General features: G+C 41.9%; 1 protein-coding gene across 1 annotated transcript in view; it reads left to right on the plus strand.

Annotated features, from left to right (window-relative positions):
* Positions 1-423: 423 nt before the first annotated feature.
* The window catches only part of grin2aa (glutamate receptor, ionotropic, N-methyl D-aspartate 2A, a), a 159,442-nt gene continuing 133,455 nt past the window's right edge, over positions 424-26,410 (plus strand). The window contains exons 1-2 of the mRNA XM_040005926.1: positions 424-1,162; positions 12,129-12,629. Of these exons, the coding sequence (XP_039861860.1) occupies positions 12,132-12,629 (498 nt within the window). The 5' untranslated portion in view covers positions 424-1,162; positions 12,129-12,131. The remainder of the gene's footprint in view (positions 1,163-12,128; positions 12,630-26,410) is intronic.

Consider the following 26,410-nt stretch of genomic DNA (forward strand, 5'->3'; position numbering starts at 1 on the left):
ATAATTCATGTTCAGTAAAAGATCACCAGCGAAGATTTCAGGCCAAGCCTTTTGTTTTTGTCTGCATTAAAAAGCAGGCAAAGCGAAAAAATCCACTCCATGTAGTTTATTGTACAATAATAACATTATATTAACATTATATTTTTCTTTTGCACTGTAGGACCTATGGTGTGCTCTACTGTAGTTTTCCGGAAGGATTGATTGTGTTGGGGGGAAAAAATGAATGGAGGGGGCCGCTGCTGTCAAAAAGAAGATTAGTCTTGACAAAAATGAGAATTGAAATGGTGTAACGTTTCGGGAGTGGAGGGTAAAATGTGCTCTCTCGCTCATTTGTGATATAGCCCAACTGTGTGTGGTTTTTTTTTTTTTTTGGACTGAGCCGCTGCCTGATGGAGCTTTAGCGCAGAGAGCAGGGGAGAGAGAGGGAGAGCGACAGACCGACGGACCGCCAGTCCGTCCATCTATCCAGCTGCCCCTGCCTCTGCAGAAGCGCGCAGGCACACACGCTGACTAAACGCCAGCACGCTCTCTCTCTCCCTCTCTCTCTCTCTCTCTCACACACACATGCTCGCGCGCGCGTACGCGTGAACGACAAGAAACGTTGGGAGAAGGTCCCATGCACGGCTCGCAGGCTGCCGGAGCCTCTGCTGTACTGGTCAATGTGCGTGTGCGTCTATGTGCGCGTCCGGCGTCTGCATCTTCCCCCTATGCGCTCCTCTCCTCCCGGGACAGGAATAACGGGATACGGGGAGCTCCAATCGCACCGAGGCAGGTTGAACCCCCCCACCCCCCACCCCCCCACAATGCGCGGGGCCAGTGGAGATTGCAGTGGAGAATCAGCAGCACAGGCGCACACACAATGAAGATTGGATTACAATGTTTTTTATTCGGAGCGGCGCGCTTGTGAAGTGCTAAAACGGGGGATTTCATTCATTCATTTATTTTTCTTTCTTTTTCTTTTCTTTTCTTTTCTTTTTTGTTGGACACGCTGGAATAATTCATTGCGAGAGAGTCGTTGATTTTTTGTTCACCCCCCCCTCTCTCTCCTGTTGTGCAGTGTTTGTGAGACCATCAGTGGCTACATGGTTTCTCGGAGGATAGAGGGGACTGTTGCAATGCCATCTCACACCACTGTTTTGGAGCTCTGTGGAAGGGAGATGCTGTAAGTACTTTGCCGTATCTCTTATTGCTCTCCGAAAATGGGTTTTGATGATCATAACCCCCCACCCACCCCATCTCCCTTGATCGGCGCGTGCCACTGGCGCCTTTTTGTTTTACCCACAAGCGTCCCTCATCCAAAAAGTGCGGCACCACACCGCAGGGAAACGGCGCTCTAAATAATAATGAGAATAATAATAAAACAAGATCAACGTGGATGAAGACGATTAAAGGGAGTCGGTACGCAAACAAAAAAGCAAACTCTGCAGTCCAGCCTCTCGCGTCAAGCGCTATAATTTCCTATTAATTTACACTGGCGCAGTGAGCGGAGCGCAGGCGGCTTCACAGCGCGTACAGCACACACAGAAACACACACACACACACACCAGTTTATTCCCTTAACTTAAATTCATTGGCACACCTAGAGCTATAATCTGTCAGCTCGGCTATGAGGAAAAAAAGAGAGAGATCAAACAGCTTCTTCGGCTGATCTTTGGGGGCTCATGCACTCCTCTTCTCCAGTTTCTCAAAGTATAACCACCGACACAAGAAACCGAGCGTGTTTTAGCCGATAAAAACAAAGATGGATGATTGAGCGATGAGTATTCTTTTATTCAGAGGTTGGACAACACGTTTTTTTTTTCTTTTAGTCATCCCAATTGTTGGCACAACTTCTAGCTCCTCTCATCCCGCATCTGGATGAACAGTCATCATACATCAAGGAGGCCTGTAGTTAATTTCTTTTTAAAGTTGTAATTTAAAGAAGGGAGATGCACATCGTGCCTGTTCCACCCTTAAGCTGTGACACGAAGTTAGAACGAGCTCAAAAAAGAGAGAAAAGAAAGCTCTTTCACTGTGCGAGGAGCGTCTCAGCCAAGAGTGGGGGATTCAGGCCCACTTTCACTTTCACCAGTAGGGGTCGCACTTGTATTGTATTGGCTTCACTGAACCAAACGGGGAGATCCAAATGAATTTACATCTACCCCTTCCCAGCCCCAACGCACACACATTCTCTCTCTTCCTCCTGCTCCCTCAGTCACGTTGTTAAAGCGCAGTTCTATCACGGAAAAGCTCTCTCTCTCTTTCCCTCTCTCTCCCTGCATCCAGAGGCTGCTGCCCATGGAAGGGCAAGCCAGTTTTTTTTTTCATGACATCAAAAGGATCAAATGTATTAAAACCCACTACTTCCATCCAGGTAGAGTCAGGCCTTACAGTGCACGGTTGAAGGGTTTTCCCCTCTCGTGCAGGAGTGAAAAACGTGAACGTTTGCTTGCATGCGTGCGCCCAAACAGCTTCAAAGTATTGTTGCATGCAAAAACAGGAGCAACAGCAGACACAGGGGAGAAGGGAGTCAAGAGAAAATGGGGAGTGTGAGAAGATAAAAGAGCGGGAGAGCGAGATCTTCTCTATGTGTTTGAGGGAGAGAGACGGGGAGATAGCTGTGATTGATTTTTAATGGCCCTTTATTTACATATAGATGAAGACAGAATTAGCAGAAGACAGCAAGAGAGTGATTCGGTTAGAGGATACCCTCTGACAACTTTAAAGTCGAGCACAGAGCAGATTTCTCCTGCACAGCAGTGTCCGTGTGCTTCGGATTCATCAGTGCTTTTCACGGGTGAATAACACCTGAAATCACCTCTGACTCTGGCCTTCGGGGATGGTTTAGGAGAAAAGATTGCTTACTTATTGGGCGAAACCAGAAACACCACGAGATCTGGATCTCTTTGTGATGCCACAAGGCAAGATCAAGTAGCACGTGAACCTACTCGTGGATCTAAATAGCATTCTTCTGCAGATGTTTTACCCATCGTGCCGATCACAGCACGTTGAAATTGCAATTGAGAAAGAGAGACGCTGCTCTAACATGGGATTACTACAGGCTCCAGAGCAGGAAGCAGAAAGTGACTGATGCAATTAGCACTAAAAGAGCCGAAAGTAAATGAGTGAGGTGTCAAACTATAATGTGAATTCTGGTATAATGAGGGGGACAGGGGGGCGGCTAGGTGTATATTGGGGCATCAGGTGCATGGATGGAGAACAAAGAAGCAGAGAGAGCGCACAATTGTGTTCACATCCATTATAAGAGAGAACACAAGCAATCTCATGTCTTCCTTTGTCTCTCTCTCTCTACCTCTCTTGTGCCCATACACTCAGTGGGTTTGCAGGGAGCTAAAGAGGTATGCGCAGTGGGCACACAACACGGTGAAGCCTGAGTGGTAACAGACGATTACTTCCACTGGGCTTCTCACGGGCGCTCATGCACATGTCAGGGCACACAGAGCAGATGGCTGGGGCCTGAGAGAGACTGGATGAGAGAATGACTGGAAAAAAATGGACAGAGGAATGAGGTGACAAAGGAGAGGAATATGAGGGGAATATGGGGAATTGTGTAGCAAAGTTTGAGGAACTGTGTCTAACAAAAGGCACATTATGTCAGCAAGCTTGTCAGAAATTTGTCACGCCTCAGCTCAAACAAAAAATTGGCCCTGATTACATTGTTATGGTTATTTGGCAGGTATTAGAGCAGCCCCCAGAATCATTAAAGATATTATACAACTGTTAGTCTCCATCGAGAGAGAACTGATTTGGCAGTGTAACCTGAAATCTTGTCAGCTAATTTGCAAACACTATACTTCCACAGGTTTCGGTGAACTGGGTTTAGCAGCATTTTAATGAGCATTTTTAAAAAACAATGTAGACCTTATATGTAACCACCGTGACTTTTTCAGTTTCTGCAATTTAAAGGATCCGCTTGTTTTGTTGGAGCCTGAAGTGACTATATGTAGATAAGAGGGTGGGGTGCTAAGCTATCAGATAATGCTAATGCTAATGGAGCACAGATATTTCCACAAAAAACAGTCAAAAGGGAATCAACAGCAGAGACACAGCGGAGAGGTCCTGTTCAGTGACTCTGATTATTCAAAGTCAGGCTTCAGGTGCCTCTGTTGAGACACCTGTTGATCAAAGCGGTCATGCCCCTTACTCCTGCAAATAATAACAATAAATGACCCCCCCTCCCCCACGGAGTTGTTATGACTAATTTAGGGTTGTGAGGCTGGGGCCTTTCCCAGATGTCATAAGGTACATCCAGTCTGTCATGCAGAAAGGACCCAGGCTGGATTTTTAAATCCAAAGCACTTTACTATAAGGCGGCAGTGCTAACCACTACATCACTGCCTTGGTACACTGACAATGGGGACCAAAATGGTTAATTGTACCAGGCTGTAAACATGCTTTTTAATGCTATAAAGTTTGGCATTTTAACATCTGTGCATCTGTGGAGAACAATTCACTTCTGAAGCCAACTTGAAGCGGTCACTAGAGTTAATACATTTTGGGGATTCCTTTGTTGGCTTCAGTTTCCAAATTGGAAGGTTGACCCTTGGTCTCTTAAGGTAGCACATTTTTGACTCCTCTCCTTACACACTCATGCTAATTATTAGTTCTTATAAACATGAGAATTTAAAACTCTTTGTGTGTTTAGCAGAGGCTTCTTTTTGATATGGGTGTTAGATGACAGAAGGTGAAATCCATTAGCTGGTGAAAGAAAAATAGCTTTACTACAGTCTTATTTTTGGAAAAAATAGTATCCAATCTTCCTTCGCATGCTTAGTTCGTATGCAAAGGAAAGTAGACCTATAAGTTCAGCAGCACATTGGTATTCATACAGTTTCCTTCTCCTGGTGTCTGTTTTTTTCAAATGGAAGAATCTCATTTTAGAATGAAACTCTTGAAATAGAAAAGGACAGAGGGATAGAGAACCTGGGGAATGAATGAAATTAGTTGCAAAATAATAGGAGAATAAGTGTGCAGGGGGAAAGAAAGGGAAAACGAAGCAGAATTATTTTAGTATTTAGCTATTGTTGAATTATTCTTTGTGTAATTGGGCACAGTGTTACAAGTATGGAGTGGGGGCAGGAAGACAAACAATACAGAAGGGGGGGGGGGGGGGGGGGCATCCAAATGCAACCATGTTATTTACTGAGTTTAAAAGGCCAATAAATAAGCTGTAGCATCGTAAAATATTAAAATGAGAAGAAAATGGTTAGATTCTGGTGCAAAGAAACAGCTTTCCCCTCATTAAAAACTGCTTTGACAGCAAATATGTGTTATAAGTGTCTTATACTGCAACAAATGAAAGTTCCTCTTTGTTTGATTCCAGCAGGGTAGACCATCTTAGCACCCAGACTTTCACTGTGAAACCTCTATGGAGCAATACCTGCAAAATTGTAAATTGTGTTGCATTATCTTGCTGAAATAAGCAAAGCCTACCCCCAAAAAGGCTAGTCTGGACTGTAAAATATGCATCCGTCCATTTGCTTCTGCTTATCCAATTCAGTGTCTTTGGGGGGCTGGAGCCTGTTCCAGCGACTGTACCATAGGGTCGACTATGAGTATAAAATATGTTGCACCAAAACATGAATAAATTGTTTAGTTTCAGATCTTGACAGAGGAAAGTGGAGAATATGTGCTGGGAAACAAAAAGGAAAAGGAAAACCGATACTGATACCAATATTTGCTAATCAAATCTATGCGGGACAATATTTTTTTCCTTGAGACACCCAAACTGATTTCTCTAACATTTAAGAGCATTTATTTGTGAGGCCATAAAAAGGTAATATGACAGTAGAGTCGTGGATTGTTTGTTTATGCTTGTTCTCAGTCTGCTTGTTGCGGTTGTGGTGTTCCAACAACATGCGCCAAGAGAGAGAATCTCGTAGTTCCCTCTGGTGGACAAACTCAAACATTTTTGCCTTAGAAATGCAGATACCATATTTCAACAAACTGCTAATATCGGCTCATATATCCACCCTCATATATGGGTCAGACTCTAAAGAAAAATGACAAATGGAGAATAATGGTTTTGAGAATACACACAGTGCCTCAAGTTAGCTCAGTTTGGTAGCAAATGGTCGAGATGGCATAAAGATGTAGTATGAAAGATGAAAGTGAGGACAGATGGATAAGTGAAGGTATGAAGTGATGAACGAAGTCACAGATGAGCTAGTGAGGGATGGAATGAAAAGCATGCAGTATTTGGGACACTCTTGTAACGCATACATACCCACACATCCATGCCCTGGGTTGTGGCATAGCAAGAATCACACTTATCACCCTCAGTATCAACCACTCTGACCGTGTAAATAAATCATAGAGTGTGTAAACTATGTTAATCTAATTTTTATACCACGTAGAAGATAGCAGAAAGAACAAATGTGGCCACGGCGGCACATGCAATTATATTAACCGTTACATAAAGATAATGCAGCTTGAATTATTGATGCATGTGAAACCTAGTTGCGTGCGGATCGGAAATGTGGGGTTTGTGACCGTGAAGCACGAGGGAATTGCGGCCGTGGCTTAGCGAGAGAGATTTTTTATTGCCGAAGTGTCTGCGTGGAGAGCGTCCTGTGATTGAATATGTAGAACAGGAAATGAAATGATACCTATAAAAGCGCCTCACTTTCTTATTGACGGATCACCAAGAGTGAAGAATTGAAATGAATACGCGCACGCACAGGGAGGATCTGTTTTGTGCCTCATGCTCGTGAGGAAATAGCAGTCTGTGTGTGTGTATGTGTGCATGTGTGAACACTAGCCAGTAGTATGGATGCGCCTGCCAAACATCATTTACGGTTGTGGTGCCAAGAAACGGTAGCCTTTGTGTGACGACAAACTGCCCAATACGATTTGGCTGGGGGTGCTCTCTCTCTCTCTCCCTTTCTTTCTGTATTTCTCGCCCTCTTTTATTATACCACTTTTTTTCTGCCTGCCTTGCTTTACTTCCTCTATTTTTTTTATCCTCTACTGCTTTTCTCATCGCCCCAAAATATCCCTGTACTGCTGCAGAGTTGTGACAAGGAAAAGAAAAAACCAAAAAAACCACAACACTCTTTTGTTTGTCAGATTTCCACGGCACCAATTGGAACTGAAACATAATCTTGTCATCCCCGACTCGCCTGTTTCTATAAATACCATATTACACCAAATTGGTGCCATTTTGACCCTTTTTTATGAAACTGGTTTGTGCTGAGTCCCGTCGCTGTGGCTACTCAGAGCAAAGGCTGCGTGTGCGCACTTTCCCTAAATCATTTTCCACGACGGATGCTGCATCTCATGAAATTGTCTAACAGCTTGCTATCTGTTTTGTTTTGTGTGTGTGTGCATCATCTAAAGAGAACACGAGAAACAAATACTAACAAACAAATACTAATATTCATGCATGCACAGTGCACATTTATAGAACAGTGTTGTTTTAGTTAAGAGCATGTCCACCAAAGCTCCTCCGTGGAGACTTTCCAGACTGTGTGGGCTTCATAAGGCCTCTAAATGGTGAAACTTAAGACTGGAATGCTGTTCTTTAACAGATTCTGCTCAAGCTCTCTTCTGAAAAACTGTAAATGTAATCTGCTCCACAGGTAATGTTACACAAACAAAATTCAGTTCAGTTCAATTCAATACTGAATTGAAAGAAATACTTTTAATAATCACAAAAACACTTGCCTCATGGTGTTTTATATTATAAAGACCCTACAATAGTACAGAGAAAACAGAAAAAATCCAATAATCAGATGAGTTCTATGAGCAAGCACTTGTTGACAGTGGGAAGGAAAAACTCCCTTTTAACAGGAAGAAACCTCTGGCAGAACCAGGCGAGCGGAGGAAGGAGAAAAGAGAACAAAAATGAATAATAATACCAAAGAATTAAATGATGAAATAGAAGCTTTTGCTAATTGGATCAAACTGTGACTATCGAGCAACACGGTGGCATGGTGGTACGGTGGTTAGCACTGTTGCTGCACAGCAAGAAGGTCCTGAGTTCAATTCCACCATCAGGTCTTCTGTGTGGAGTTTGCATGTTCTCCCCGTGTTTGCATGGGTTCCCTCCCACTGTGCAAAGACATGTAGCTTGTGGGGATAGGTTAATTGATTAATCCAAATTGCCCAAAGGAGTGAATGTGGGTGCGAATGGTGGTCTGTCTCTGTGTCTTAACCCTGCGACAGACAGGCGACCTGTCCACGGTGTACCCCGCCTCTCGCCCTATGACAGCTGGGATAGGCTCCAGCACCCCCTGCGACCCTGAAAAGGATAAGCGGAAGTGAATGGATGGATGGATGGATGTGACTATTGAGTGGAATGTGTGCTTGGAAGTGGCAAACATTAAAAAGGACTTTGCGATTATGTTGTCTCTCGGCTAGTGAAGCAGGATGGAGATGATCGCTCCAAGTAATGTATGATGCATTTAAAGCCTGAATTCAAACAAAAGCCAGTCCCATAGAATTCAATTACTTCACAAGCTGCCAGGGCAAGCCTGCATGTAATCCTGAGGCTTTTTGACAAAGGAATATGACGACTTCTTGACAGAGACACTAGGAATCCATTAGGCATCAGCGCGCTCTCTGCAGTGAATGGACTGAGATTTTGGATGATTCATTCTCCGGTCTCTTCTCTCAGTGTTTCTGCTTAGTTGGGCAAGAGATGGGTTGGGGGGCAAGCATTCCTCTGCTTGTTTTAAAAACACAGGATGACACAGTTGAGCCCGCATGCATTATTCAGCTCACATTAGAGCCTGTCCTTTGGAGTCTCAATTTCATTACAAAATCACAAGGTATGACAAATTCTAGCCTACAGAAAGTAATCTGAAACTATCATTATACTTTGAAATAGACAGTGGAGAACAATCTTTCTCTGTGTTTCAAGCAGTTTGTGTTGAGCGGTCATAAACAACAACAAAAAAAGTCAGAAAATAAAAAGCATTTCATTGCACTTCTTAGGCTGAAAGGCACGATGATTAGGCCACAATGTTTATGACAAAAACAACAGAAAGGGCCACTGAAGGCACTTGAGAAAGAAACTGCACGCCACAAGGCTGGTGAATAGAGAGCTGTGCTCGCCCCTGCAGCCTTCAGAGGGATTCAAGCATGCGATGTGAGTATGTGCACTAGTTGATGGGGAGGATCGGATGTTTGAGGTTTCCAAACTCTTTACAGTCTGAACAAAAAGCAGATTGCTTCTTCCTTGGCCTGTGGCCCAGACTTTTCAGCTTCTTTGATTAAAATCTTTTAATATTTTCTGAAACAACTTGTTAAGTAAGAGAAGTGACAAAGAGACATGAGTCACTCTGGTCTGCTGTGTGTCCATGGAAACTTTTGCCACCCTGTTGATTGCTTTCTATGCTATTTTGTCTTTAATGTTAATGGTAAGAGTGTGACCTCACGAAGCTGTGCTGCCTCTGACAACAGCACGCTGAACAACAGCTCCTGTGAATCAGTTATGCACCAGCGGTCTCCGCACCCATGCAAAAACGTAAGGGCCTGTCAGTGAATCCATAAATCGTCAACAATACACATGGACGCTTTATGTGACCATATGTTTCATGTCTTTCTGAGCTCGCTCACGCTCTACCGTTCAGCACACCTGCTCATAAGTCTTAGAATGCCTGATGATGTTTTATGTTCGCTGAGCACTGGCTTTTCAAGGAGGCCGTGAGTGCTCTCTCCACGGGGGAGGGGTTGCGTAGAAGCGATGATGTCGCTTCGCTTTTCTGTTCGATTTGTGCAGAGTAGCTGTGATCACCGTCTAAGTTAGTCACGTTGGCACACACAAACATTTGTTTTCAGCGAGGTGCCCTCGATCGCCGTACTTCTGCCCCTCCGTCAGAGGCATGCGCTTTGTAGCGTCCCATGCTATTTGCAAGACTCGCCCTTTTGTATTGGTCTGCTTTTTTTTTTCTTAGCTTTATTTAGTTTGCTTCATATTTACCTATGGGGTACAAACTAATCTCTTTGTGAGTTTATCTGTGTTAGCAACATTAGGTTTTTTGATGGGTTTCCATACAACTTGAGTATTTTGGAAAAGCGCGTCGGTTCGGTGAGGCATTTAATGAAAACCTGGGTGTGACCTTTGCACCCAATAGTTTCATACACTGTTTAACTTTTATAGATTTTTTTCAATGTCTTCTAGAAAGAAGTAGAAAGAAAGAAAATGCCCAAAAAGTTTTTGGGATTTACCTACCTGGATGATTGAGCATGCATCAAAAAGTTTGTGTATGTTTATTAAAATAAGATATTTTAATATTTACCATAAAATTAATCAAACTTGTAATGCAAAAAAGTTGACTTGATGTAAGGTTTCAATGCTTATTGATCTATAAGATTTCAAAAGAGCGCTTAGCAGTTGGATTAATGGAATGATAAAAAACAATGTGGGCAGGGATGGAGCATCATGTCCTCTTAGGAGCCGAGGCCTATTGCAGGATAACTAAGAGATGGTTCAGGGTAACCTGATCCAGGCCAAACTGAGGAACGTTTTAAGTCTAATCTTAAGAGTAGAGAGAGTGTCTGCGTCTTGAATCCAAACTGGGAGCTGGTTTTACAGGAGATTTAAATTTAGAAAAGTCAATTTTGGATTAAACAGGGAGTCAGTGAAGAGAAGCTAATATGGGAGACATGTGCTCATTTTTTCTAGTTCCAGTTATTGCTTTCGCTGTAGAATTTTGGATCCAGTGAAGGCTTCTTATGGTAATTTAAGAACAACCTGATTATAAAGGATTACGGCAGTCCACGTAAAAAAATCACAAACTAGTTTTTCAGCATCACGTAGTGTTGGGCATGATGGCGTCTAGGGTGGACCTAGCGTCTCACCAAATAATAGCTGAGTTTGATAAGCAGAAGAAAATGGATGGATGATTTGAGGTAAAAACAAATTGCAGAAACATTGTTGGCTTCTTTGTAATGATGTCAGTAAATCTGGAACCCACTGTGAGAAAAAGCTAAGTAAGCAGAAGGTACTTTCAGCTGCTGTCTCATTTTCCAGCACTTGATTTGGCACAAACTTTACATCGAATGCCTATCTTGATACGACCCTCCCATTAATCCACGCTTGGGACTGGAGTTAGGGTCACACTATGTGGATTAGTGTCCTCCCAGATATGAACCAGAGATCTTTACTGAATAAGGCAAATGTGTTAACCGCTATACCACAAGTTAAGCTAATGTAAGCATAGGTGGGTCCAGTATTTTGGCAACACCTTGTTGCTGACTGATAGCCTGTTCCTCTAGCTGCCAAAAGTATTGAATTTATCCTAAAAGGCTATTGATGTTGTGCATTTCTACACAAGAAATTGTCCACGTAGTAAAAAATTTGGTCAGCTCTTGACAAAACAATTGACCAGAACGGTCAACTCTAAGACTAAACACTGATACTTTTGTTTAGCAATTATAATGTTTCCCATCTAAGTAGCACTGAACTAAAAGTTATACTGACTATGTTGGTAAAAAAAAGTCCAAATGGAAGACTGTTATCATTTGTTCTCGAGCCATGATGTTTATGTGACAAAGAGCACTTCTGGCTGCCACTTCTCATATTTTATGGTAGATAAAGTTGAACTGAATGATCCTCAGTCTGCCCACTGTTACGTCAGCCTCTTACGCACACGTACATGCACACATTTTTATTTGTCTGCTCTGCAAAACACTGCAAATAATGGCATAGCTGAAAGTATCTATCTGACAGTTTGTCTATTATTGTCATAGAAATCCTTTTGTACTGTAAGCTGAGTAGCATTCTTTGCCGATTGGCAAATGTTGGGTTATTACACTATAAAAATGTCTTGTTGCCTTTTCTGAATACTGAACAGCTTGCTCCTGAATCATCTGATTCTTGCAGTCGTGACCATAAAGTTTATACTTGTTAGTCATCTTCTTTTTCTTTCACCCCTCCACAACTTCCTCACAAGGCCATCTCCCACCTCGCAGGGTTTGTGTTTAACAAAGTTACTAAGGAGAAATGAAGACGAAAAAGAAAGTTCCTACCTGAACGTGTGGGTTTTAAGAGCTGTACATTAACAACTTATCTGTGCTTTTTCTCTCCCTCATCGTTCCACACCTCTTTCTCTCTCCAATCTCATTCACGCTTTGATCTGTCTTCATCCGTCTCTTTCACCCCTCAACTTCCTTTCATGTAGGGGATGAAGTGGTTTGGCAGTATGTCCCTCAGCAGCAAAAGAAATAAGAGGAGGAGTAGAAGGGGCAGCAATCGCAGCTGTAACGGCGGAAGTAATAGCACGCTGCTCTCCCTGGCTCTCCTGGTGGCGTTGACCATGATAGCCGATCCCGTGGCGGCTCAAAAGCAGCGAACTGGTGGCTCAGAAAAAGTGCCGGTCCTGAACATTGCAGTGATCCTGGGACGCACGCGCTACATCTCAGACCGGGACATCCGAGCGCTGTGGAGCAAAGAAGACCCCATCGATGTCAACGTGGTCACACTGCTGGTCAATGAGACTGATCCAAAAAGCATCATCACCCACATGTGCGACCTGATGTCAGGAACCAAGATCCACGGCGTGGTGTTCGGGGACGGCACTGACCAAGAGGCCATCGCCCAGATTTTGGATTTTATTTCCTCGCAGACGCTCATACCAATCTTGGGCATTCATGGAGGGTCGTCCATGATCATGGCTGACAAGGTATGGAGAAGTAAACTGATGAATGAAAGCCAGGATGTAGAGTGAACGGAAAGATGTTGTTGTTGATGGATGGACGCAATACTGAGCAAAGTATATGAGAAAAGACTGATGGTTAAATTGCTTGGCTTTATGTGATTTGCCAAAAGTTGCGGCTTTCGGGTATTTTACTGTTATAACCGTCAACAACTCGTGAAATCAAACTCTCGCCAAGTGAAGGGAGTTCTCACCAAATAGCTGCACCTCACATAATATCATCAGTTGGTATCTCGAAAAAGAAGCTGCAGAGCCAGGGTGTAGATGGTAGAAAGACGTGTGGAGGAGCGAAAACAAGGTAGGAGGATGAGGTAAGTATCTGCAGAAAAGTGTTGGAGGACTGGTTTGGAAGGAGAAAGTATTTAAAAAGAACAGGAGAAAGGACAGAATGAGGGATGTAGTGACTAAACAAGAGAAAGGCGAGGAGAGAGAGCGAGAGAAGGAAATGTGAAAGGAGTGGGTGTTGCCGTAGCCTGGCTAACACTGACTGCGTGGTGCAGTGTGCTCTAATCTGGGAAATCTCCATTCATTGTGCAGGATTCCCTCAGACATGGTGCTGGAGTCTTGATTGGTCCCCTCATTTGAATAAGCAAAGCCAGTCTCATCGAACCCTGAATAGGAGCAGATGAACAGCGCATGATTGTGTGGTTTCATGTGTCAGTGCTTAGCTCCTGGAATTTGTCATATTTGCCAGATTGTAACAGAGGGAGCGGGGCAAGATGAGAATTGTTATGTGGAGATAATAATTTCATCATATTAAACTGTTAAAGGACACCTTTAAGAAAGCAATGCTTTATGATACAAGTGAAAACCTATATTGCATCATCCAGGTGAGCAACAACGGTTTTGTCCAAAACAAATTCTTCCCTGTACTGTAGCTCAGTAATTGGGAGCTTGTTGAGTAGAACTGAACGTCATTTATAAATATATATTACCACCTTCATTAGTTTAGAAGAATCAGAACCAGAAAAGAGGACAGAAATGCACATGTGCATAGTAATAAACAAAACGTACGTAGTGATGTCGAGCAACATTGATACAATAACCTGCCACAATCATAGAATTTAAGGTTCATCACTGCAGATAATGGAGGAAAACTGCTCCTCTGTTCAGTGTGTTACAATAATGATGCCATTCTGTGTTTTAATGCACTGGTTGTCCATGCACTGATCTCACTGGGTATTACAGCAGTCCTCGCTCCTTCTTGATCACCGAACAAACACAACATATCCAGAGAAAACATGTCTAAATATGTACATTTAGTCATGCACAGATGTTGGCTGAGGAAGGCAGAGAGTGATCTGTCTCTGGACGTATCTGGAGCGGTGGCTCTGAGAGGTGAAGCATACTGTTACTCATGGAGACAGGAACTAGAAAAAAAGCTGCAAAAAGCACACAAACACAATGAAAGTGTCATAAAACACAACGGAAACAGAAAAAATGCCATCATAACTCACAAAAAAAACCTTTTACAAAACATGCCAGAAGTGTTTTGGGGAGACAATAACGTGACGGAACAGCTGCGGACATGACAAGCTTCCAGTAAGTGTCCAATACCAAACAAGTACCTACAGTATTATATGAATCATGCATTTAAAACACACATGACCTGCATCTTTTTCTACCTGACAACACTGATGAATCCACTGCTTATTTTAAGTGTGTCTCAGTGCAATCTTTCACTTATTTTAGCTTCTGTCACTTTAGCAGTTGTTAGATCACATTATTGTCTCCCCAAAGATACTTACATTGTGTTTTCTGAGGTTTCAACTTCCATTTTTTTTATATAACTTCCACTGTGTTTGTTGTGTTTTGTATGGTTTTGACATTTTCTGTTTGCTGGTGTTTCCTTAAGTCTGAGTGTGTTTGACCTCTCATACTGTTGTCAGTGACTTCGATGACAGCCGGACCAGCTTTATGGTGTTAGATATATTTTTGAACATCCGCATGCCACTGTTAGCTAATCTGTGATGCAGTGCCTTGGTATAATTGCTGTAAACCAATGAAACTGTTATGCTTGTGTCATTAGTGCTAATGTTACTCAAGATTACAGCTACACTTCCTCTGAATTCTTTCATTTCCTTCCCCATCCTAATGGCTGTAGTGTGTCTTAAGTCTTTTCTAGCACTTTTCTGTAAACATTTCTCTCTTTTCAAGATCCTCTTGTTCAAGAAAATCTTAAATCTTTTGGTCCATTTGCCCTTAAAGGAAAAGCGTCAATCTTCGTGTTTTATGCCATTAAGCTATCTTCCTCTAAAGTAGTTCAACAGATTTTCCACCAAATCTAACCCTGTGGTCCACAATAAAACATGCAGTTTGGTTAAGACTGTAGAACCTCTCAGAGATTATCTTGTTTATTTACAGTAAATATACAAATGTCTTAAAGGTACTGCGGTAATGGTTTATTGATCCTGTAATGCTAGATGTGGCACAGTTCTAAGAGATAGGAGGGATGGAGAGAAACAGATAAGTGCTGCAGGAGAGGGCTGAGGAGGAGGGAGGAGGTGTGAGCTGGAATAGAGTAGGTGGAGAGGGGATGCGGAGAAATGAAGGGGTAAGAGATAATCCCTCTTTTTGACCAGAGGTGATGTTGAGTGGAAGGGAATTACTGAATGTCCTGATTGGCACCTGCCACACTCCACCTATTTCAGCAACACACACACACACACACACACACACACACACACACACACACACACACACACACACACACACACACACACACACACTTAGTTTTGCTTCCTTCAGGGTCACAGGACATTACATTGACTTACAATTATTTTCTGTATTTTTACTCAAACCCAAACTGTAACTACTCCCTGCTTAAGGCCTCAGTCACACAGGTCTAGAGACACGTTGGCAACCACCAGTTGCTAGGCCAACATTAATATTTCCATACAAACTATGAGTGACAAGCAGTAATGTGCAACTGACTGATGAAATGACAAGGTTTTTGGTGCAGCATTGCAAACCTCTTTGCCACTGGTTTTTAACAATTTTTAGCAACCTTCACAAACCATTTGGCAAACAGTTTGTGAATACACAAATTTTCCTCACACCCACTGATCAGTCTATAGGCCTGTACGATGGGAACTTTAGCAAATGATGTCACAGTGACTGTCACCAACCTACAGCAAACCCTTCAACCGGTTTGCTGTAGGTAGGCCTAGATACCAAGTGGTATCTAGACCTGCTAGTAACTCTAGCTTAAAATAAACTTTACCTTAGGCTAGACTTAAACCAACTCTTAACACCAACTACTACAGGGGACAGTTCTCTACATTTTGATTGTGTAAATAGATTTGGGTCTCCACAACACTGCTAATAGAAGTATACACTAGACTTGTAGTTAAGATCGCCTAAACCAAGACCAAGACACTACCAAGACCAGAAGGTATCGAGACCAAGACCAAGACAGACCGAGTCAAGACCAAGACAAAGTCGAGACGAGTCCAAAACCGAGACAAAAAAGTCTTTAAACTGCAGCCAGATGCTGGTTCGTTTACAGGTGTCGGGCATATTTATGTGTTTTTGCGATGCACTCGCACAGCCCTCCTCACCGCTGTCTACTGTCTCACTCACTTACTGAGAGGACAGACGCACGCTCCACTTGACTGCCGCGTCTCTCACCCTCTCTGCTTTTCACATAATGATATTATCCTATATCCTTGCATGTGATTGGCCACAATATGGAGGGATTGGAGCATAGCTGGGCCACTGTGTGAGAGCTGAGCAGCGAAAGGAAATTAAGTGAGGAGCCGGCTCTCGCTCAATGGGAGTCGACTCTTCTGATTCACTACAAAGCACTCTGTAAGCACGGCTCTTAGAGCTGATGCTTTTGCGCATGACAGATTATCGAATGTTACGTTGTGTGTCATGGATACTGTTGACTCCAAATCTCCCGACCACTATGTCGATCTGAGAGAGCAAGACCGAGACAGCGAGACCAAGACCGAAGTCTGTCGAGACCAAATCAAGACCAAGACCACGTAAAAGTGGTCTCTAGTATACACTATATTTCTCCTGTCAGCACATCATATTAGGAGAAAATATTCCACTTTAAAGTGCTCATCACAGCACTTTGTCTTCTCTTTGCTTTGCCTTGCACCTTTTGTGTAGCTTTAAACCTACATACTGCTCATCCAAGATGTAAATAGTCCTTATACATTAGATATGATGGACTGTATGTTCCTTTTGAGTGAAAACCTTGTGACTTACATAATATAATACGTAACAATGCTTTCAACTCAGTCACTACATTCCAAAAAAAATTGTTTTCAGTGCATAAAAGTCTTTGTTACTCAATACTTTTTTATGTATATTTTTGGTGTGCAGAGCTATAAATTGTTATAGAAGTGGTTGGACTGGTTTAAAAACATTTTCTCATTGTGTTTAATAAGAAATTCAGGCTTGAAGTTTGACCAGAAATGGTTTTCTGTGCACTTTAACACATGTTGAGGGGCATAACTTAATATACGATGAAGACCCTTACAGACTTTGCCTCTGTGGTTTCCTCTCATTTCATTGCAAAGGTTATATAATGTCTCACCCTCTGTAGTTAAAGGTTTATTCGGCTACCTTAGTGAGTAGCCGAGCCTCCGTGCCGCCTTCTTCCAAGCAGATTTCCGCTAATCCTCATGTGAAATATGAGGTGAAGCTCGCCTCCAATGATTATGCCTTGTAAGACCCTCAGTATGTTTGTCTGTTCACGATTACGCCTCCGCGCTTGTATGATGTGTGTGAAAATTCCCTGCGTATACGTTACATGCTTTAATGCCTTTGCGTGCACTTTACCTCGTGCGTGTATGTTTCGTTTGCCTTGAGGCTAAATCTCTTGGTGCTGTTGACTCCCAGTCAAAGACATTTCCACGTTAGCCTCTGGAGAATACCATCTAAGAGTTTCCCCCTGTAATACTCTGAGAGCAGGCAGGACTCAAAACACAGACTCAGATTGTAGTTTGCTGAGTTTATTTACAGTGATGCAAAAAAAGGGATCATTTACAGTCTCTATGCAAAGTATCCAAGCCGATGGTCCAATGGGTTCCACTCTGTCCTTAGGCTCAATAGCGAAACAGACTTCTCTCTCCAACTCACACTCACAAATCATCATCGAGGAAAGCAGGACAAACTCCTGGACAGAAGAGAGAATGATGAGAGGCGGGCATGTGATCAGACTTACAGAACCGAGATGAGTATCTACTGAGACTGATTTGTGGATCAAGTGCTGAATAAGGAATGTCCTCCGTATCTGAAGGGAGCCGAATAATCATCAGACGAGAAGCAGGTGAGTTGATTGTCGCAGGTGTGCCAAGCTGGAGGGCGGGGACCAAGACATCCCCGCCTCTGAACAGTCACTGCGCTATTACCACATAGACCCACACATAAACAAACAGAGAGACAGAGAGAGAAACAAAGACACAAAAGGAACCTAACAACAACAAACAAGAAACCCTGACCCAGAAACAGAAAAACTCAGAGACAGTTAAATAACTAAACTATGGAAGCTTGTTTCCGCCACTAAAAAAACAAAAACAAAAAACAAGTATCCATAACTTGAAATTTCGAGTTATTTTCTTGAAATTTCGACTTATTAACTCCAAATTTCAAGAAACGTAACTCGAAATTTGGAGAAACATAACTCGAAATTTGGAGTTACTTTTCTCAAAATTTCGAGTTAATAACTCGAAATTTCGAGTTAGCTCTGCCAATCAGTAATCTACGTGAATGAGGTCACTTTCTTGTTAATCGGAAGCATATAACGCAGAGTAATGTGCACTCAAAACCGGATCGCAACAAATTGGCGCTTTCGCGAGTACGTTTGCTGATAGTAACGCCATGTGATTCAGCTAATAACACAAGGATTTCATCATTTTTGAAGCCACGCTGTAAACACTCAGCAATCTGTGCGTTCATGACTGGATGTAATACCGGTAGCTTAGCTGTAGCATTTGTACCTGAGGGCTTCAGCTTCTGGGTAACAAGGAAATGACGTCATTCACGATTACTGATTGGCAGCGCTAACTTTTCTCAAAATTTTGAGTTAATAAGTTGAAATTTTGTGAAAATAAGTTGAAATTATGAGAAAATAAGTCGAAATGTTGAGTTATGGAGCCTTTTTGTTTTTAGTGGAGGGGCTTCCATACTAGGGCTGCCACAAACGATTATTTTGATAGTCGACTAGTCACCGATTATTTTTGCGATTAGTCGACTAATCAGATCATGCATCCATTGGACGTAAAACGTACAGCTTATTGCACCAGCATGCATCTGTTCTTATATAACTATCATTAGCTTACAGCTTTAAGTGTTTAAGGTGTGTGCTAACTAAAAATAAAGACAAGATGATAGTTTATTAAATTTTAATGAAATTTGCAGATTGTTTTGGTGAAGTTTAATAAACTCCTTGCTATCTAAAATATAACGGGACACCAGAGTATATTCTTGAGCATCTCATACTTCTGATAATCAGCTGTCTGCTTGACGTTTATTCAGCTGTGTAAAAACTTTAATCTCAGCCAAACCGATTTACTCAGGAACAAATAAAATACTAAAAAAAAGCCAAACAATAACATTTTTAAGTTATCTAAGTCACTTATATATGTTTAACCTGAGTAGCGAAAGATGGCAGTGGGTTTGAAAACGATTTGCTGGGAGTCCGGTGTTCTCACGGGCTCTAGTGAGCCTTGCCCCCGGCTAGCTATCGAGCTAGTGGGTAACAGACGTCTCCGAAAACGTCGGAGCGCTTTTGAAAATATGTGGTGTCATGATAAACTGAGCAGATATTTGAGGTTTACACAGTTACATTCTCGCCTGAAAATATGTTAAATGTCTATTTTGTGACCCAGAAAGAATAATAAGAGTAATAGCTGCCACCATTGTTGGAAACTGAGCTGGGCTGCGCTATGAATTCTGGGACAGAGCTACTTTTTCTTCGGGGTTTAACAGCAGCTGGCATCCTTGTACATGCAGTGCTGCCATCTTCTGTTTCAGTCCGTTATTACACTCTTAAATCCTACTACTTGTTCCTGCGTCTTTTGTGATCTTACAAAGCTTTAAGCGACGCGTCGACTATTAAATCAGTCGTCGACGATTTTGATAGTCGACGTAATCGTGACTAGTCGACTAATCGTGGCAGCCCTATTCCATACTAAACTGTACAAAGCTTAAGTTTAAATCATTTTCTTAACTTAAATCAAAACAAACATCTTCGTATACATGTTTGTTTCGGGGCACGAAAGACCCAAAACAAACATGTATACGTTTCATTGCGCTCTCACTTTCCTTGTATTCATTGTTTCCATTTTCTGCTTTCTCCACGTGTTGTCCCTCGATCCTTTATCCCATCGCTCCATCCTGCTGTCTGTCTTTCTTGCTTGTTAATTAGATGAATGTTGCAGTATCTACGCCTTGTGGTACTCCCTCCCATACATTCCACAGCCTTTGTTGAATAATGCAGACTTGCCTGTATCGAAATGAATACATTATTGATTAAGGAAAGAAACGTCTTCCCCTGCTGCAATCTAAGCAACTAAGCTTGACTGTAGCACCCTAGCAAACTTAGATAAAAATGTCAGAGCCCAAGTTTTTTTTACTAAATTTGCGGCGTTTTAGTGTCACATACTTTGTCGTTCCTTTACCAGTTTTAAGTGTTTGACTAGATGTCTGACCTAACTCGTTGACTGGACTCAATAATAGCAGCTGGATTGTGTTGGTCACGAAGCCTTAACTGTGTATTCCCGAGTCTTGTCTGTCCTGACTCTAAGCTGTCGCATCGAGTCTGAGCCGTCTGATGTCTTCTGTTGCTTCAGCTGCTTTCTTTGCTTTTTTCTTTCCTGTTTTTCATTTGTAGAGCATGCCACACGAATTAAACCATGGTCTGTATGCACCAGATGTGTTAGCAGTGATGGGAGATGTCCTTCCCTGTTTTGCTTCTTGAAGAAAAGACACTTTACTTCTTAATTAAACAGACAGTGTTCAAAGAGTCAGAAAATTTGTGTGTGTGTGTGTGTGTGTAGTCTATATTGTTCCTCATAAGTCATGACCTTCCTCTGGACATTGACTTTACACACACACGCACGCACGCACACACACACAGCTTTCACGTAAGCATTCATCCCTAGAGCAGCTGTCACTTCATTTACACGGGTTGATTAATTAATATTTAAGCAATTTAAACAAATGAATGAACATTGTGCCTGCTGCGCAGTGAAGCACGTATTTCCTATTCTACATGCGTTCAGGAATAAGGCTGAGACTCTCAGATTAGCCTTCAATCACCCTCAGTTAAATAAAAAGCTGGTTTGAAAGCCCCCATTCAGACTGAAAAGAGGCATCTGTTGGCTCTAGACTGACTGTACCTATGACCACCTGTGTGAACAAGAGGCCTGGTAATCCAATGAAATTAAATCTGGCATGGTGTCTTAAGGTTAGTGAAACTGGGCTGAGAGTTGTTTTCTCTTGTTTTTCTCGAGCCAATCAGTGGCGAGTTACGTATCCGGCTTCTGACATCACTTGTTGGGTAGCGGTGGCTCTGGAGACAGACACATAATTGCAGTGTTTTTGGATCGATTCCTGGCTTCTCTTGTCCATATGACACTGAAGTACAAAAACAAAAGCGTCCAAAAAAACCCAGAAACAACTGACTAGTTGCTGTAAAGAGCTTTGAATGGAAGTCATTTACAATTTTAGCTGCACAACAAAGCTGTTAGAGGTTCTTAGTTGGCTTCCAATTCATTATTGCCACATTAGTAAAACAAAAACAAGTTTAACTGATTCTCTTTGGGATACTGAGTTAAAATCAGGTCTGCATTTTTCACTGAAAACACAACTTACACAAAAAGAGCGTGAATAAAGTGGCATAGCCCAGGCGAGTAAAATATAAAATGACGAGAGAAAAATCATTCAATGGGAAGAAAATTACACAAAAGAAAGGAGCACGAGTAAACTGTGAAAGTTAAAATACATCAAAATAAAAACAGTGTTACCTAAAATAACAATGCCGTTTAAAAAGGTGCTTTAAAGTTAAGTTAAAATATATGAAAAATATATATCCAGAATATATCCAAAAGGTCAAAGGTTTACAGCTTTTTCTTAACCACTATTTAACCCCATAAGTGACAAACAAATAAACAGATTATGTCCATAAATGTTTTGCTATATATTCAAGTGCTGAAGGTAAACCTTAGTGTCCACCTGTTAATATTATTAATATTATTGTTTCTCTACAAAGGCTGTGTTACCTGTCTGAATAAGTGTAGTTTTAAATTGCAAATTGAATAGTTATTTGAGGCTTTAGGTTTTACGTTTCAGGACTTGAAAAGAAAAAATCTGGTCCTAATTTTAAAAGGTTTCAAAATAAATTAAATGCAACAGCAACACATAACATATTACACTATCGTTTATTCAAACAAGATGAAGCCAATATACAGAGGCAATTTGTGAAATACTAAGCACATCCTTACAGCTTCTATAGAAATTAATAAGGGAAGTAGCAGACAGCCGCTTCTACTCAAATTATTCTACTGAATAATTGATCATAAGGAAGTATGAACACCTCTATGAAAGGCAGAAGTTTTGACAGTTTGCTGGTTTGGAGCATTTATGTGTGTGACAACACAAAGCCAAGAAAAAGACCAAAACAAAAAAAAAGACTGAACCAGTGTAACTCGTTTGGACATCCTGCCTGGTGTAAGCCCCTTGCATGGCAGCACAGCTAAGCTGGACAAACCACAAGACTTCTGGAACAATCCCTTTCAGAAGGACAAAGCTAAGGTGGAGATCATATGTCCATGATGTTGTGGTAACTTTGTGGATGTGTAGGGGTGATGGTTGGGGCACTTTGCAGTCACTCAGTTGACCATGATCTTCTCTGGTTATCAAAGTAATCTAGAGTCAGATATGAGGACATCTGTCCGACAGCTAAAACGTGGCTAAAACTCGGTCACAGAACAAGACAGTGATCCCCAGAGCAGCAGCAAATCTACAACAAAACGACTGAGAAAGAAAAGAATCAAAGTGTCCAGACTTCAACCTGACTCAAATGTGGTGGGACCTTAAGAGAGCTGTGCATAAATAAATGCCCACAAAGCTGTAACAACTGTGAGGTAATTGTAGTTGTATTTAGTTTAGCTAGCTTAGAGAAGACGACATTTCTGTTGTTAATCTTGCCCATTATCTCGGCCTTTTTTTCGTCATCGATCATCTTTAAGTCCAATCATATGTGTCTGAAAGAATGCCCTGCCCCTCCCAGTTCACATAGTTGGCTCTGACTGTGCAGCGTAGATGTTAAAAAGAAAAACCATCAGCAACTGTTACCCAATGTTTCCATTCAACTAATTAGGCAGTGACGCACACACAGTATCCACTGCAGTATATGCTGCGAGTGTATTTTTGTAATTTATTGATCCATAATGATGAAATTTTGTCGATGGACCCGAGGACCCGAACAGTATTTTCTAATAATTAATTTACTAAAGTATTCTCCTCTACTACAGATGTACACAAGACTCCTGGAAATGTGTCTTTTTTTTTTTCCTTTTTTAAATTTTGTTTTGTTTGTTTTAGTTTATTTATGCATTTTTTCAAACCAACTGGCCACACGCACACACCTGATGTAAATGCCAGCATTGTTGTAGTAGATTTGTGTGTGTGTGTGTGGTGTTGCTGTGATCAAAGGACATTATTCATCCATCCCTGTTGTTGTCTCCCCTCAGGCGGTATAATTGCACACATACGTGCGCACGCCCGGGGCGCGCGCAAACACACGCACACGGGCTGTCTGATGTTTGTTGCTGTCTGCTTGTGTCAAATAGCAAATAGAAGTGGGAGGGAAGGAAAGGAGAGGGAAAACAAGTGAATAAAAATAACATTTTATATCATTCATGAGTTTGTCCAATTACTGCGTGGAGCCATTTGTTTTTGTGTGCCTTAAATCACACTGCCATTTAACTAGAGCATCTTCAGCCTGCTGAACCACAGGCAGGCTCTGCTGCACAGTAGCACACCTCTGCACAGATAGTGTGTGTGTGTCTTTATACGCTTGTACTTTATCAATATCATGCACACAAATTGATTTGCTTTTGTGTCTCTGTAATTGGTTATGCGCCTGTGTGTGTGTTTAGGAATAGGAACTTTTCTTATTGCCACACTAAGACCGTCCTCATTGAGTTTCCTGTAATAACACACACACACACACACACACACACACATATATATATATATATGTGTGTGTGTGTGTATGTGTGTGTAGGTGTGTTTTATTCTAATAGCCAGATTCAGCTGTCGTCCAGATGAGAAATGGCTTCTCACTGCTCAGAGGGGATCGATTTGGATGAATATGCGGGACTGGGGGAAATAGAGCTGTTCACTTATTCTATGACTATATTTCTCTTTCTTTTTTTGCCTCTCTCTCTCATCTCCCTCTTCTTGCAGGCTCTCCCCAATGACATCTGTTCCAAAGTAGTGGAAGTTTTTGTTTGTGCCGCACAGTTTTCGGCTCGCCGTGCATATCAAGTTTTCTTCTGACTCGCCTCTCGCGCTATCCCCGTTTTCCGCCGTCTCCCTCGTGGAGCATCCCTCCTTTCACCCACCCTCTCTCTTTCTCCTCCTGTCTCCTCAGTTCTTGTCTCTCAGTAAACGTTCATGTCTCCTTCCCTCTGTCTCTCGGCAAAGCCTCAGCTTTAGCCTCGGGAACAGCAGAGGTTTATGCAGAGATTGCAGCAGACACACATACTAACGGGCACATTATCAAAGCATTTTAACATCATCAGCTGTAGCCAGGTAGACGAACTGGATCGGATTCCTGGGGTGGGGAGAGAGAAAAACTTATAGCCCACACTCTTCCTCCTTTAACTTAATTGACATTGGCACAGAATAGAAGGCCCAACGCTGTGTAATGTGACGCCTAAATGGGAATATAAATTGATTTTGATGTTATTCTCGTGTAGACATTTACTTTAGTCTTTAATCCCCTTACGTGCCTCATCTTCTCCATTTTATCCGCCTGCCGCTACTTACTCCTCGTTTCCACTGCTGCCTCCATCCGCTGAACAAATCAAAATCTTTGTCGAGCTCGCTCCCGCAGAGAGAGATGCTCTAATAACGTCGGCCTGCGCTCGGCATGATTTTGACGGATGATGATGTGCAGGAATTGATCATGCCCTGTCATGTGTATTCGCTTGCAGTGTGTAATGCTGCTACATTGACACCTCCTCAAACAATTTATTTGGAGCTAGTGCCATTATTACTAACTGCTTCCTTTCCCCCCTCTGTGTGTGTGTGTGTCTGTGTACACGGTTAAACTAACAACAGCCCGGCTAACATCAAACTAATCCCCTTGTCTCTTTGTCTTTGCATTTTTGGCTGTTTTTTTAAGTGCATGTGTGTAAATGACTGAATAATATGTGTGAAAGTTTTTTTTTTCTTGTTGATTAACCCAAATGTCTCAGCAGTAAATTGAATTTCTGATCTGCCTCTTGTCAGCCATCATAAGCTGACACAAAAACCCCACAATAAATATAACATAAGCTCAGCAACTGAGAGACTGAAGAGGCATGCAGAGAATAACACAGCCATCACGGCTCTGAAGGAAAGAATTTTTGTCATCTCAGCTTAATCCTGACTAATATACAGATAACGCATGCATGCAGTTGCTGGCTCTGGAAGTCTTTTTATTCCTCATCTTTGTGCCACGAGGCAGTCGCATCAGCACGGGTAAAAAGTTTTAAACCCCCCCCAAAAAACCTTCAGTCGCCGAAGCCTCAAAGAAAAACATTTTATGAGTGTTGAAATTGTCAGATTAAATTGTCTACTCGGGTGTTTTAATACACCTAAAACCTAGATCCTCATTCTCTGTACGCACTACAAACCGGTTCATTACGAGCAGCAGCTACTTATCAAGCCGAAGCATCTTTCAGGAGAACGTGTCAATCATAAATACAGTTTGGAGAGAGAGAGAGATTTGAGCGAAGGGTTGATTTTTCAGAGTGCATTATTACCATGCGCTGTCGCTCACACCTCCTCAGATACATACGGATGAGTAAATATCAAATATCTTTGCCCTCAGGGATGCTGACATGGCAGCAAATTTATGATGATGTGAATATGCGCTTTGTAACGCTAAACACATCACTCTATTGATTTCACCCACGCTGACAATGGCATGGGGATCCAGATTGACAGCTTGTTAAGGAGTTGACAAAGTTTTTCAGGTAGCAGTAGGAGTTACAAAGTTACCGCCCTTATAAGTCTGCAGCTACAGCCTCCTTGATATTTATGACTGCATTTATAGAGTCATAAATATCCCAGTCATGTGCTGTGGATGACAAGCCAATTGCCCTATTTATATGATTAATCAGCACTGGTTTTTGGTGCATTTTAAAGATAGAGTTGTTTAGTATCATTAAATGAGTGTGGGCAGACAAGAGAATTGAGCTTGATCAATATTGGACTTTTAAGACTGATACTATATAAAATCCGATACTCCGACATTAGCCGATTACAACGTATGAAACAAAAACTGATTTCTCAAAGAACTTTTATGTGTAATAGTTATTTATTTGTTTGTTTACACTCTGCTTAGATCACCTGGTTGTTTGTGTTTAACATTGTTTGAAGGGTGTTTCTATTATTTGTTATTTTAATTTTCATCAGCTGCTATACAGCTGATATTTAATATTGGGCTCTTCCAGAAAACTCAGACCAGCTAGGAAGCATGATAATTAAAATGTTAGAGTTTGTGGCTGTATCAC

Source organism: Simochromis diagramma, unplaced genomic scaffold (genome assembly GCF_900408965.1).
Source record: "Simochromis diagramma unplaced genomic scaffold, fSimDia1.1 OVJJ01000510.1, whole genome shotgun sequence".
In the NCBI taxonomy this organism is placed as follows: domain Eukaryota; kingdom Metazoa; phylum Chordata; class Actinopteri; order Cichliformes; family Cichlidae; genus Simochromis; species Simochromis diagramma.